The sequence below is a fragment of the Mobula birostris genome, chromosome 10 (assembly GCF_030028105.1).
Source record: "Mobula birostris isolate sMobBir1 chromosome 10, sMobBir1.hap1, whole genome shotgun sequence".
Taxonomy (NCBI): domain Eukaryota; kingdom Metazoa; phylum Chordata; class Chondrichthyes; order Myliobatiformes; family Myliobatidae; genus Mobula; species Mobula birostris.
In genome coordinates, this window is record NC_092379.1 from 51,641,961 (window position 1) to 51,654,267 (window position 12,307).

General features: G+C 47.9%; 1 protein-coding gene across 1 annotated transcript in view; it reads right to left on the reverse strand.

Annotated features, from left to right (window-relative positions):
- Positions 1–10,358: 10,358 nt before the first annotated feature.
- The window catches only part of LOC140203998 (uncharacterized), a 79,648-nt gene continuing 77,699 nt past the window's right edge, over positions 10,359–12,307 (reverse strand). The window contains exon 4 of the mRNA XM_072270218.1: positions 10,359–11,999. Within this exon, the coding sequence (XP_072126319.1) occupies positions 11,051–11,999 (949 nt within the window). The 3' untranslated portion in view covers positions 10,359–11,050. The remainder of the gene's footprint in view (positions 12,000–12,307) is intronic.

Below are 12,307 nucleotides of genomic sequence, written 5' to 3' on the forward strand. Positions count from 1 at the left end.
CTTCTCAATTTACGGAATGGATCACACTGCTGATTCAGAAAAAAGTAAAATAACTAGGTGTGCATTTCATGATAAACTCTTGGCGGTGCTCTAATGTACCGGTTTTGTGGAACTCATGTTTGGTCAATGTGGAACACCGAATTATCAAATACCGTCCATTCCATTTTCCTGTGCAGTTCTTAACCATGATCCTGTACATACCACCAGCGGCCGACTATAATCAAGCACTTGCAATACTGTATGATGATGTCTACAAACAAGAAATAGTCAATCCCGATGAATTTCAAATTACAGTAGGAGACTTCAACCAGGCTGTTTGAAGAAATCCCTGCCCAATTGCCATCAGCATATAACCTGTAGCACCAGAGGCCCCAATATAGTAGACCACTGTTATTCTAGGATCAGAATGCCTACCATTCCTTGCCCAGACCACAATTCGGTAAAACAGATCACTTGCCTGTCCTTCTCCTACCTGCACACGGCAAAGGCCAAATGGCAAAGCTCCAGAGATTGGGACAACAAAGAGGTGACCGCAGGAGGCAGTGAGGCGGCTGCTGAGTTGCTTTGAGTCTGTAGACTGAGCCGTGTTCAGGGACTCATCCGGAGATCTGAATGAATCACCATGTTTGTAATGCACTTTGTTAAAACAGCTGCAGGCGAGTATGTCCCTTCAAAATCATTCAGCGTACAGCCTGGTCAGAAGCCCTGGATGAACCATGAGATGCAGATATGCTGTCAGCCAGGTCAGAGGCTGGTGACCAAGGACGTTACAAGAGGTCCAGGTAGAATTTCGTGAAAGTCATCTCATGGGCAAAGTGGCAATTCCAGCTCAAACTTGTATCAACAGTTATGGCGGGGCTTGAATACTGTCACCTCCTCTAAAGTTAAATCAAGCGGCACAGATCTGTAGAGGAAAAGGGCTAATAAGATACGTGACTAGGGTCAAGAAGACGGCGAAGCAAAGACTCTTGTGTCCAAATAGGGAACAGTACGTGCTAACTCTTGCGAGATAAGGCGTGAGTCTAGTCTGCTGTGGCCACAGAGACGGAAACTAATGTACTGAGCTCTGCAAGATAGTTTTTTTAGTGAACGGTAGTATATTGTTAGAGTCTGGTAATACTTCTGTACAATGATCGGATACAATAAGTCTGTTGTTACTGGGCTGAACTGTATAAAAGGACGCAATTTTAACTGGAGAGTACGGTCGGCTGCTAGTGGAGACCATCTCTCTCTCTCTCTCTCTCTCTCTCCTTGGTACCAAGTAAAATAAAGGTCCCAAAACGAGACTCAGGAGTCGAGCATTTTTTTTCCAAAGGTCAAATTTCCACGACAATCTGGCGTAAATCGGCAGGATCCAGGATATGAACGGGGGGAGAACTGCTGAGGAAAACAAACTCCAGCAGAAAAGGAACGTGATCGGGGTAGCTATCCTAACGTGCATGAGAAAGCTGCGACTCTTGTGCCTGGGGGATAGTCCTGGCTGCTCCAACGGTAACAGGGAGAGCCGGGACCATACATTCATAATCTGGCAATTGAGTAAATTTTTAATACGTGAAATAATTGGCAGGAGCGATTACAGGGACCTAACTCTGGGAGTAAGGCGACCCGAGGCCGCTCAGCGTAGAGACAACTCTGGGAGTTCTTACCTCCGGCCAGAGGCAGTTCCTATGTTATAATTATGTGTTTTTTGTTAGTTTTAGTCTTGGTCTGTCCAGTGTTTCTGTGATATTATACTGGAGGAACATTGAATCATTTCTTAATGTATGCATTTCTAAATGACAATAAACATGGACTGAGTGTCCTCATAATCTAATCTCCTAATCTAATCCCGGGGGGGCTGAGAAAAGAAGGGCGAAATTGGAAGAAAACATAAAGAACGCAGCGACTCGACCCTCACCTCTCGGGAAGGGATCACATGAACCAGTGAGCACTCAAAGGGAAACTGGGGTTTGGGGGAAGTGTGAATCAAGCGGCTCTGTTCACAGGAAGAAGAGACAAAGGCAAGACGGATGGGAACGGCAGCGGTCGAGCAGGTAATGCTGGTCCTGCTAATAAAGGAACCTTGAAAGTAAGTAAAAAGACGGAGAAGAACATCAAGCTTGTAAGAGAGCAACGAAAATTAATTGGGGATCCCCTGCTACGCCCCGGATCGCTGACCGATACAGTAACACGTGAAACAGGGAATGATCGATACGCGGGAACGTTTGGTGGTGACCTGTACCAGCGGACGCAAGGAGGATGGGCCTGTGGCGGAACGTTTAATTTGCGTAAAGCAAGGGATTGGAAAGAGACTGTGGAAATGGGAGATGGGGATCTGAAGTGGGATACGGATTAAATGATCCACTGTTTTAATAAATTGAAAAAGAGGTAGCCAAGAGACCCCAGCCCCTAAGCCCGCTGGGAAAGGTAAAGGACCGCATAAGAATAATCTCCCGGCCTCCCAACCGCCCCTGGGACGGTATCCCAGGCTGGCCCCGAGCGCCGCGAGTGCTTCCTCGGAGAGGGACACGGGCGAGTTGATACAGATGGCCACCGCCTATGGGCAAGGCCAGGGGCAGAGACAGCCAGGTCCTCTGCCACAGCAATCAGCCCCCTCCCTATGAGGACGCGGCCACGGCGGCTCCTGGAGATGCCGGAGATGAGACTGAAGTGAGCAGCGCCACAGGTGCTGCGGGAGGCCGCGTAACTTGATAGCAAACACGGGGACGAACAGAGAAAGCAGAAAAGGACAGGCCCCAAAAATCATGATAGGTGACGTACCTGTTTTAAAACCCTGGACCCCAAACGAAGTACACGCCACGGTCACGGAAGCGCCTGACCCCTTAAAAAAACCAAACGTCTTCCACAATTGGTTGGTCCAGATGTGTACTATATACTCGCCCCTCCCCGGGGGATGTGCAGATGCTATTAAAATGTGCCTGTGGGTCCACCTGGCCTTCGCTAAAGGGCACCTTTCTGATAGCCCCGGGGGAAGGGGGAGACTGGAGACAGGATGACACGGTGCCCGGTGATGAGACAACGACACACTGGTTGGAGAATGGAGGGGAAAATGCTATAATGGGGGCAGCACGGAAACATAGCGATATAGGGGAGGTGACACGGTGCTTGCAGAAGAAGTGCGAACCGATTCCAAATTTCATCGCAAGGTTTAGGCAGAAGTGGGAAGACAGTGGAGGGATACCCTTAGAGGGGAATGGCCCCTTAGCCATCCAGACTCTGTTGAACTGCATGTGGCCGCTGCAAGCCCAAGTATATAAATTACGGAATCTGAACTGGCAAACTCAAACGTGGGTGCAGACAATGACGCCTTTGTACAATATGGATCGGGAAGGACTCTTTCCTCAGAAAACAGACGAGAGAGGGAAAATGCCAGTAGGCCAGTAATTCCAAAGGGAAGGGCGCCCACCTCAGGGACCAGGACGGGGAAAGAGAGGGAATTTGGGTTTTTGAAGAATTCTCCCTGATCCCCCAAGCGACCCATAGTGTAGTGGTGGTGAGAAGGGCCACTAGGCCGGGGATAGCCCAACTACATGCCGAAATTGCGGGAAAAGGGCCATTGGGCCCGGAACTGTCGCATCCCCCCTTGCCGTCCCCCTCCCCGGACTTCAGAGGATCAACAGTCGCCCACGTTCTCTTTTACTCAACCCTCGCCTCAGCAATAGGGGTGCCGCGGAAAACCGGTGGTGCAGGCAGCAGCGATCAGACTAGCCAGGAGTATGAGAGAAAAGCCCATGATGGTTGTGAAAATAGGGGATAGTGAAGTGACTTTTCTGATCTATACCGGCGCTACCCTGTCTGCGGTCCCCTCCGCGGACGCGCAAGCTAACGGACAGTTGATTAGCACTATCGGGATAGCCGCTGTCCCGTTAACGGAATCCCTTTCGGCGCCTACCTTGCTAACAATAGATAACGTGGATGTTACTGACACCCTTATAATTTCTAAAGACAAGCCCCCTCCGCTTGTTCGGCAGACAGGCTCTCTGTAAACTAGGTTCTTGTACTGTCGACCTGATGGCATTTACATGGATCTCCCGCAAATTCAGGTCCCGCAGACTTTAAAGCTCACTAGAGGAGTGGATAATTGTCCTGATATTCCGGTATTGTACTGCTGGCAACTGGATTGCAACCCTTATTCCCCGCTCAATAAACTATGCACAGCCCTGAGGGATTCAACTGACTTGCAAGGACAGTATTTGCAATAACCATATAACAATTACAGCATGGAAACAGGCCATCTCGACCTTTCTAGTCCGTGCCGAACTCTTACTCTCATCTAGTCCCACCGACCTGCACTCCGCCCATAACCCTCCATTCCCTTCCTGTCCAGATATCTATCCAATTTAACTTTAAATGTTAAATTGAACCTGCCTCAACCACTTCTGCTGGAAGCTCGTTCCACACAGCTACCACTCTCTGAGTAAAGAAGCTCCCCCTCATGGTATCCCTAAACTTTTGCCCTTTAACTCTCAACTCATGTCCTCTTGTTTCAATCTCCCCCTCCTCAGCCCCTTCCTTTTTTCGTTTCCCATTGTGACTGCAGATATGCCAACAGATCCGAATCCGCTGTACAAACCCGTGCCCTTCTTTGACGCAGAAGTGACAGGCACCCCCAACTCGCCACCAGCTTCCTAATCTGCACTCGCAGCCCATGACGGTGACAACTGTTTCCAACTCTGGGGCTTATACCTCCTCGAAACCAGCCGGGAAAGCAAGGTGCTTCGCCACACCGCTTTCTACGGGCAGGGCGCAGGTCCCACCTATTATCAGCAGGAAACCTCTTATGTCGGAGGCACGGAGACCTTGAGATCCGAATCCCGTCTGTTCTTCGACCGTGATGGGCTGGGAGTAGCAGTAAAACTAAACCACCAACAACGAGACCGATGGAAAGCAGAGGGGCTCTCTCTCACAGGGGACCTGCGGACCCCCACCTCACAGTGGCCGTAAGGCCCCCCCCTACCCCCCGCTAAACCAAAGGACCTATGGTGCACCGTCTGTTACAAATTTCGCGCCCAACCCATACAATCTCTGTTCTAATCCCGGGCGCGGCTATGCTCACCATCGAATTCTTGATAGACAGATAGGAAGAATTACCGTAAAACCTATCATGTTAAAGGCATTATTCCAGCGGCAGTGCTCTCCCCAGCCAGGGCCCCTGCTTTACCCGAAAGCGCTCCCCGGCGTTAACACGGGACTGCGTGCCCAACACAAGAACCATGTCGGCATGGTGCGCACGGCACTAGAACAGCGGGTGAATTTCAAGAAGCGATCCCTCTTGCCCTGCGTGAAACAATATCGCCTGACAGAAGGCACAGAGCCCGTAATACAGTCCCTCCTGCAACACAAAGGTTAAAATATAAAGTCCCTGCAACACCCCCAATCTTTCGATTCCAAAACCTGGAAGGAACAACGAATGGCGATTCGTGCAGGACCTAAGAGCAATAAATAAGATTGTTCTCCCCATTGCCCCACTGGTCCCCGATACCAACATCATCCTCACTTCTATACCCGCCTCCGCCGGTACTTTCACCGTCAGAGACTTGTGTTCGGCGTTTTTCTCTGTACCTCTACATGCTGACAGCCAGTATCTATTCGCTTTCACCTGTAAGAACCAGCGGTATACTTGGTCCCGATTGCCACGAGGGGACACGGAGAGCCCAGCAGTGTATGCGGCGGCGTAAAGCGTGACCTGGATGAATGCCCCTTGTCCGATCATTCCACCCTTATCCAACATGCTGACGATATCCGGATAGCTTCGGACACGGGCTCGCTGCCCAGCTGATACAATTAAGGTGTTCCAGCATCCGGCTGACAGGGGACACCGGGTTTCCCCGGAAAAGCTGCAGTGTTGCCAGGACACCGTGCAGAATCTGGGGTTCGGGCTGACGGAGGGAACGAGAGGACTGAGGAAAGGCCATATAGAAACATAGAAAATAGGTGCAGGAGTAGGCCATTCGGCCCTTCGAGCCTGCACCGCCATTTATTATGATCATGGCTGATCATCCAACTCAGAACCCCGCCCCAGCCTTCCCTCCATACCCCCTGATCCCCGTAGCCACAAGGGCCATATCTAACTCCCTCTTAAATATAGCCAATGAACTGGCCTCAACTGTTTCCTGTGGCAGAGAATTCCACAGATTCACCACTCTCTGTGTGAAGAAGTTTTTCCTAATCTCGGTCCTAAAAGGCTTCCCTTTTATCCTCAAACTGTGACCCCTCGTTCTGGACTTCCCCAACATCGGGAACAATCTTCCTGCATCTAGCCTGTCCAATCCCTTTAGGATCTTATACGTTTCAATCAGATCCCCCCTCAATCTTCTAAATTCCAACGAGTACAAGCCCAGTTCATCCAGTCTTTCTTCATATGAAAGTCCTGCCATCCCAGGAATCAATCTGGTGAACCTTCTCTGTACTCCCTCTATGGCAAGGATGTCTTTCCTCAGATTAGGGGACCAAAACTGCACACAATACTCCAGATGTGGTCTCACCAAGGCCTTGTACAACTGCAGTAGTACCTCCCTGCTCCGGTACTCGAATCCTCTCGCTATAAATGCCAGCATACCATTTGCCTTTTTCACCGCCTGCTGTACCTGCATGCCCACTTTCAATGACTGGTGTATAATGACACCCAGGTCTCATTGCACCTCCCCTTTTCCTAATCGGCCACCATTCAGATAATAATCTGTTTTCCTATTTTTGCCACCAAAGTGGATAACTTCACATTTATCCACATTGTCCGGTCTTGGACAGGACAACTTCCATACGAGGTTGTGATGCACCCCAGAAGAATCCTTTCTACGGTGCATCTATAAAAATTAGTGAGGGTTTTAGGGGACAGGCCAAGTTTCCTTAGCTTCCTCAGGAAGTAAAGGCACTGGTGCTTCTCGAAATGTGGACATGTTCGAGAAGCACAAGAGAGCTGATTTGCCCACTGCCCGGATAATCTCAACCTAACCTTATAGTGACACGCTCTTCATTCTCCCGGTCAATGAAATGCCAATAAAAAACGACATGATACCCAAAAGGCGAGAGAGAACCAGTAAGTTAAACCCAAGCTGGGTCCACAGAAAACAAGTCACTATTAAACTCAGTGACAGGTTGGAGTGATGCTGAATCCACAGTAAACACTGTCAATGTAACCCATGCAATCCCAGGCATACAGATGCTAGGTAATGATGTCTAAAAATATAATTACCCTTAGAATTACATGCCTTTCATTATCTTGGTCCATGGGATAAACACAAGCTGGGCCTGATCAATCCTGGCTGGGTCACTCTTCCCAAAATTCATATTCACCGATCCTCAGCCAATCTCAGCACCTGGCTCCATCAAATCACGGTCGCCCAATGGGAATCCTACAACTGGTTCTCTCCAGCATCTTCTCTCTTCATCTCCCGCTGAACAAAAAAAAACCTAGACCAACCTTACTGCCCCTCATAAAACCTTTCCCTGCAGTCTTCTCTCAAACCTTCTCCCACCTCCACAATCCTAATTTGATGACACACATTTGATTCCTCAGCATCCCTTATCTTCAACGATAACCCAAACAGGCTGTCAGCAGGACAGACTGCTCTTACAGAACTGCTACAATGAAATACCTACAGCACAGCAGTGAAAATGTGAACACACTGATTCCTCACTTGACTGCAGACATGTGCAAGTGTTCAACTTGACACCACCTCAGATTCCGAGCTAGTGCGCAGTAATCCCCTAGAAGCTTTTGCAATATTTAATCATTGAACAGTTGGTTCATAATGTTGGGAAGTATCAAGAAAGAGTTTGGATTTTCACATACTAATCCACCTACTTGTTCTATTAAATGGTATGCATCTAGAAATGGAGTTTATTTGGCTTCCTGTCATCAAAAAGGAGAATTTTGTGTTCGTCTTGGGGATTTAGTTAGGAATGGTGTGGCAGGTTTGCTTCTTATGATAATTGTTCTCTATTTATTTTGCCTGTCAATAACAGGACATTCCTGAAATTTGCTTTGGTGAATGATACTTATTCCACTGCTACTTCAAGCACATATTGCAAGAAGGGATCTTTAATTTGCAGTTTGATTAGCCCTGATGTTTTGGTTTCCAATGTGCTGAGGGACTTACCTTTAGCTGGGCAAGCATTACCCAAACCAGTTGTAAAACCACCTGTTGAACTGAATGCACACACATCAATGCTACTGCTGAAGGCTTGCTTAGTTATGTACCTCCTGTCCTTCCACCTATCCCTCATTTTACTGCAGAGTGGGATAGAGTTATTAACCAGAATGAACCTATTATTAGACAATGGGATGAACTATCCAAGACTATTAAAGATTATATGGATTTTGCTTATGATTTTTTGCATAATCCACCCTTTTGGAGTAAAGTTTGGACCCGGGGACTGAATATTAATGTACATCTTTGGATTTGTATTATTTCACATGTTATTATTGTTCTGCCTTTTGTTCTAATGATTATCCAATGTATTTTCCTAAACATTTTTGATGGCAACTTAACAACTTTGTGTTTTGTGCTAAATACCATTCCAAATCTCTTTTTGTTGATTTTGTCTGACTTTATACCATGATAGTCTATATATTGGCGAGACTCGACGCAGACTGGGAGATCATTTCACTGAACACCTATGCTCTGTCCACCAGAGAAAGCAGGATCTCCCAGTGGCCACACATTTTAATTCCACATCCCATTCTGAAATGTCTATCCACGGCCTCCTCTACTGTCAAGATGAAGCCACACTCAGGTTGGAGGAACAACACCTTATATTCTGTCTGGGTAGCCTCCAACCTGATGGCATGAACATTGACTTCTCAAACTTCTGCTAGTGCCCCACCTCCCCCTCGTACCCCATCCGTTATTTAGTTTTATATACACATTATTTTTCTCTCTCTCCTTTTTCTCCCTCTGTCCCTCTGACTATACCCCTTGCCCATCCTCTGGGTTCCCCCCCTCCCCCTTTTCTTTCTCTCTGGGCCTCCTGTCCCATGATCCTCTCATATCCCTTTTGCCAACCAACTGTCCAGCTCTTGGCTCCATCCCTCCCCCTCCTGTCTTCTCCTATCATTTTGGATCTCCCCCTCCCCCTCTCAAATCTCTTAATCTCTTACTAGCTCTTCTTTCAGTTAGTCCTGAGGAAGGGTCTCGGCCCGAAACGTCGACTGTACCTCTTCCTAGAGATGCTGCCTGGCCTGCTGCATTCACCAGCAACTTTGATGCGTGTTGCTTTATACCATGATGTTGTCTTTCAGTATGATGTAATGCTACCTTATTATATTTTGTTAATTGCTTTGATATATGGTATGAATTCAGGTATATTTTATCATGTTTCTTTTATATGCTGTTGTACTGATAATATTTTTAATTGTCTAGTGTTTTGATAAGACTTTTGTATCTATGTTTTATAGTCTGATAATCTGTAAGCATCTTTATCAGTCTTATTTGACATAGTCATGAATGCTGGTGCTCCTTTTGTACAGTATTCACTCATAGAATCAGTAGTGTAATCCCCAAAATTTTCTGTGGATCAAAAGGGGAAAGATGTTGGCCATGGAGGAGTTAAAATAAGGAAGAAAACATCAAACTTGAATGGGTCAAGGACAGTGGAAACAGATAAACCAAATGACTTTGTTCTTGTCATGAGGTGGAAGGAATGGAGCTGCAATTTTGTGAAGCTGCTCTGCATCCTCCATTTTCTGAATTGGAGTTGCTTGGCTTGATCAATGTTTTAAACTAGACACAATAATGATCCAAGTAATCTGCAGGACTAGAGATAATTTTCCAAATAAGAAGTTATTTGTGAGGTGTTCTTTGGTTAGGTATAACGTACAGGTTTGTGAATGGTGGGGGCTGTGTCTGGCCTGAGTGATTTGGGCTGGCTGCTGGTTTGGTAGCTGATTTGAAACAAAGAGGCATAAATTACCAGTTGTCGCTTGCAAAAGAGAGCAATAAATGGATGCTGGCTTGGATCCAACAAGGTGTGTTAGGTCAGTCAAGATGACCGGTAGCCAATAACACTGAAATTTGAATTGGTAAGGAATGAATATAAAAATAGAGGATTTGAATGTTAAATAGCTAACTTCACAGATTCGTCATGACAAAGAACCCCCATGCCAGCAGCTCGAGGAAGAAGGATCAATTATCTGGCCAATAGAGATCCCCTATTTCAGTGGTATAAATTGGGGAAATGGTCTGAGTAGGTATTCTTACAGAGGGAACAGTAGAATTTGTGTTTTAAGTTGTTAGCCTGGGGTCAACATAATTACGTTGTTTGTGCCGAGACAATCAAGTGCAATCTTTAATTTATTGAGAGTTGCATAGTGAGTTTCCTAACCTAGTTCCGTTGATGAATAGTCAACACCTTCCTGAGTTTATAATCCTACTATGTTCCATGGGAAAGAATCCAGCAGAGGGAATGTGTTATAAACAGAAAGAGTGGTGAGTGTGTGGAACACACTGCTAGGGGTGGTAGAAGGAGAAATATTAGGTGCATTGAAGAAACACCCAGATACGCACGTGGATGGTAGAAAAAGAAGGGGCTACAAAAGGAGAGAAGGATTAGATTGCTTTTAAGAGTAGATTAAAAGGTTGGCACAACATCGTGCACCAAAGGACTGATAGTGTTCTATGTTCTATTCAGTCTATCTTTATAACTTAACTTTCAGTCCTGATATCATCCATGTGATGATACAGGCTTGTTCTTGCCCATCCCTTCAGCTTGTCCTCATCCCCTCAAGGTCTCTCCACACCCTCCTCAAGCCCAGTTCATTCACACAGAACAGATTTATTTATAATTGATGCAGAACACAAGTGTACCTGCAGTTCCAGGGGAAACAACCCAAACGTGCCCAGTAACCAGGGTCCAAACCTGGATGTGATCAACAGCAGCAATAACTGCAGAATCAGTTCCTGCAGTCACTTGTGAATGCACCGCTCTCTCAGCAGCTGCCGTGTTTAAATGCCCTGCATACCTTTAAAATTTCCCTCCAGTGACAAGTGAGTTCATCGACGTCTAGAGGTGAGATGACTGAATGAAGTTGAACAGGGCAGGTGAATGGTCTCTACCCAGTGTGAACTCGCTGGTGCCTCACAAGGCTGGAGGACTGCATGAATCCCATTCCACATTCTGAGCAGACGAACGGCCGCTCCCCGGTGTGAACACGCCGGTGTATCAGTAGACTGGACGACTGAGTGAACCCCTTCCCACACTCGGAGCAGGTGAACGGCCGCTCCCCTGTGTGGACTCGCTGGTGTCTCTGCAGGCTGAAGGAATGATTGAAAGCCTTCCCGCAATCGGAGCAGATGAACGGCCGCTCCCCGGTGTGGACACGCTGGTGACACTGCAGGCTGAAGATGTGCCTGAAACCCATCCCGCAGTGAGAGCAGATGAAAGGCTTCTCCCCAGTGTGAACCCGCTGGTGAGCCAGCAGATTGGACGACCGGGTGAATCCCTTCCCGCACTCCGAGCAGGTGAACAGTCTCTCCCGGGTGTGAGTTTGCTGGTGCATCAGTAGGCTGGACGACTGAGCGAATCCCTTCCCACATTCACAGCATCTGAACAGCTGCTCATCAGCGTGAATTCGTTGGTGGGTCTGAAGGTTAGACGACTGAGTGAATCCCTTCCCGCATTCGGAGCAGATGAATGGCCTCTCCCCAGTGTGAACTCGCTGGTGCGTCAGAAGCTTAGTCAACCGAGTGAATCCCTTCCCACACTCGGAGCAGATGAACGGTGTCTCCCCAGTGTGAATTCGTTGGTGCCTCACAAGGCCAGAAGACTGAGTGAATCCCATCCCACACTCGGAGCATTTGAACGGCCTCTCCCCGGTGTGAATTTGCTGGTGCCCCAGGAGGTCAGACGACCGAGTGAATCCCTTCCCACACTCGGAGCAGATGAACGGCCTCTCACCAGTGTGAATTCGTTGGTGTGCCAGAAGCTTCGACGACTGAGTGAATCCTTTACCGCACTCGCAGCATATGAATGGCCTCTCCCCGGTGTGAATTCGCTGGTGCCTCAAAAGGCCAGATGACAGGGTGAATCCCATCCCGCACTCGGAGCAGGTGAACGGCCTCTCCCCGGTGTGAATTCGCTGGTGCAGCAGACAGTCAGACGACCGAGCGAATGCCTTCCCACACTCGGAACAGGTGACTGGCCTCTCCCCAGTGGGTGTTTGCTGATGATCCATCAGGTCACTGTGTTGCTTGAAGTTTTTACCCCTGTTGGATGTGTCACTCTCACAGTGAAAGTTGGACCATGACCTCTCACTGGCACGTCACCAAGTGGGATGAGCAAGTGAATCCTCTCCCGCACGCAAAGCAGG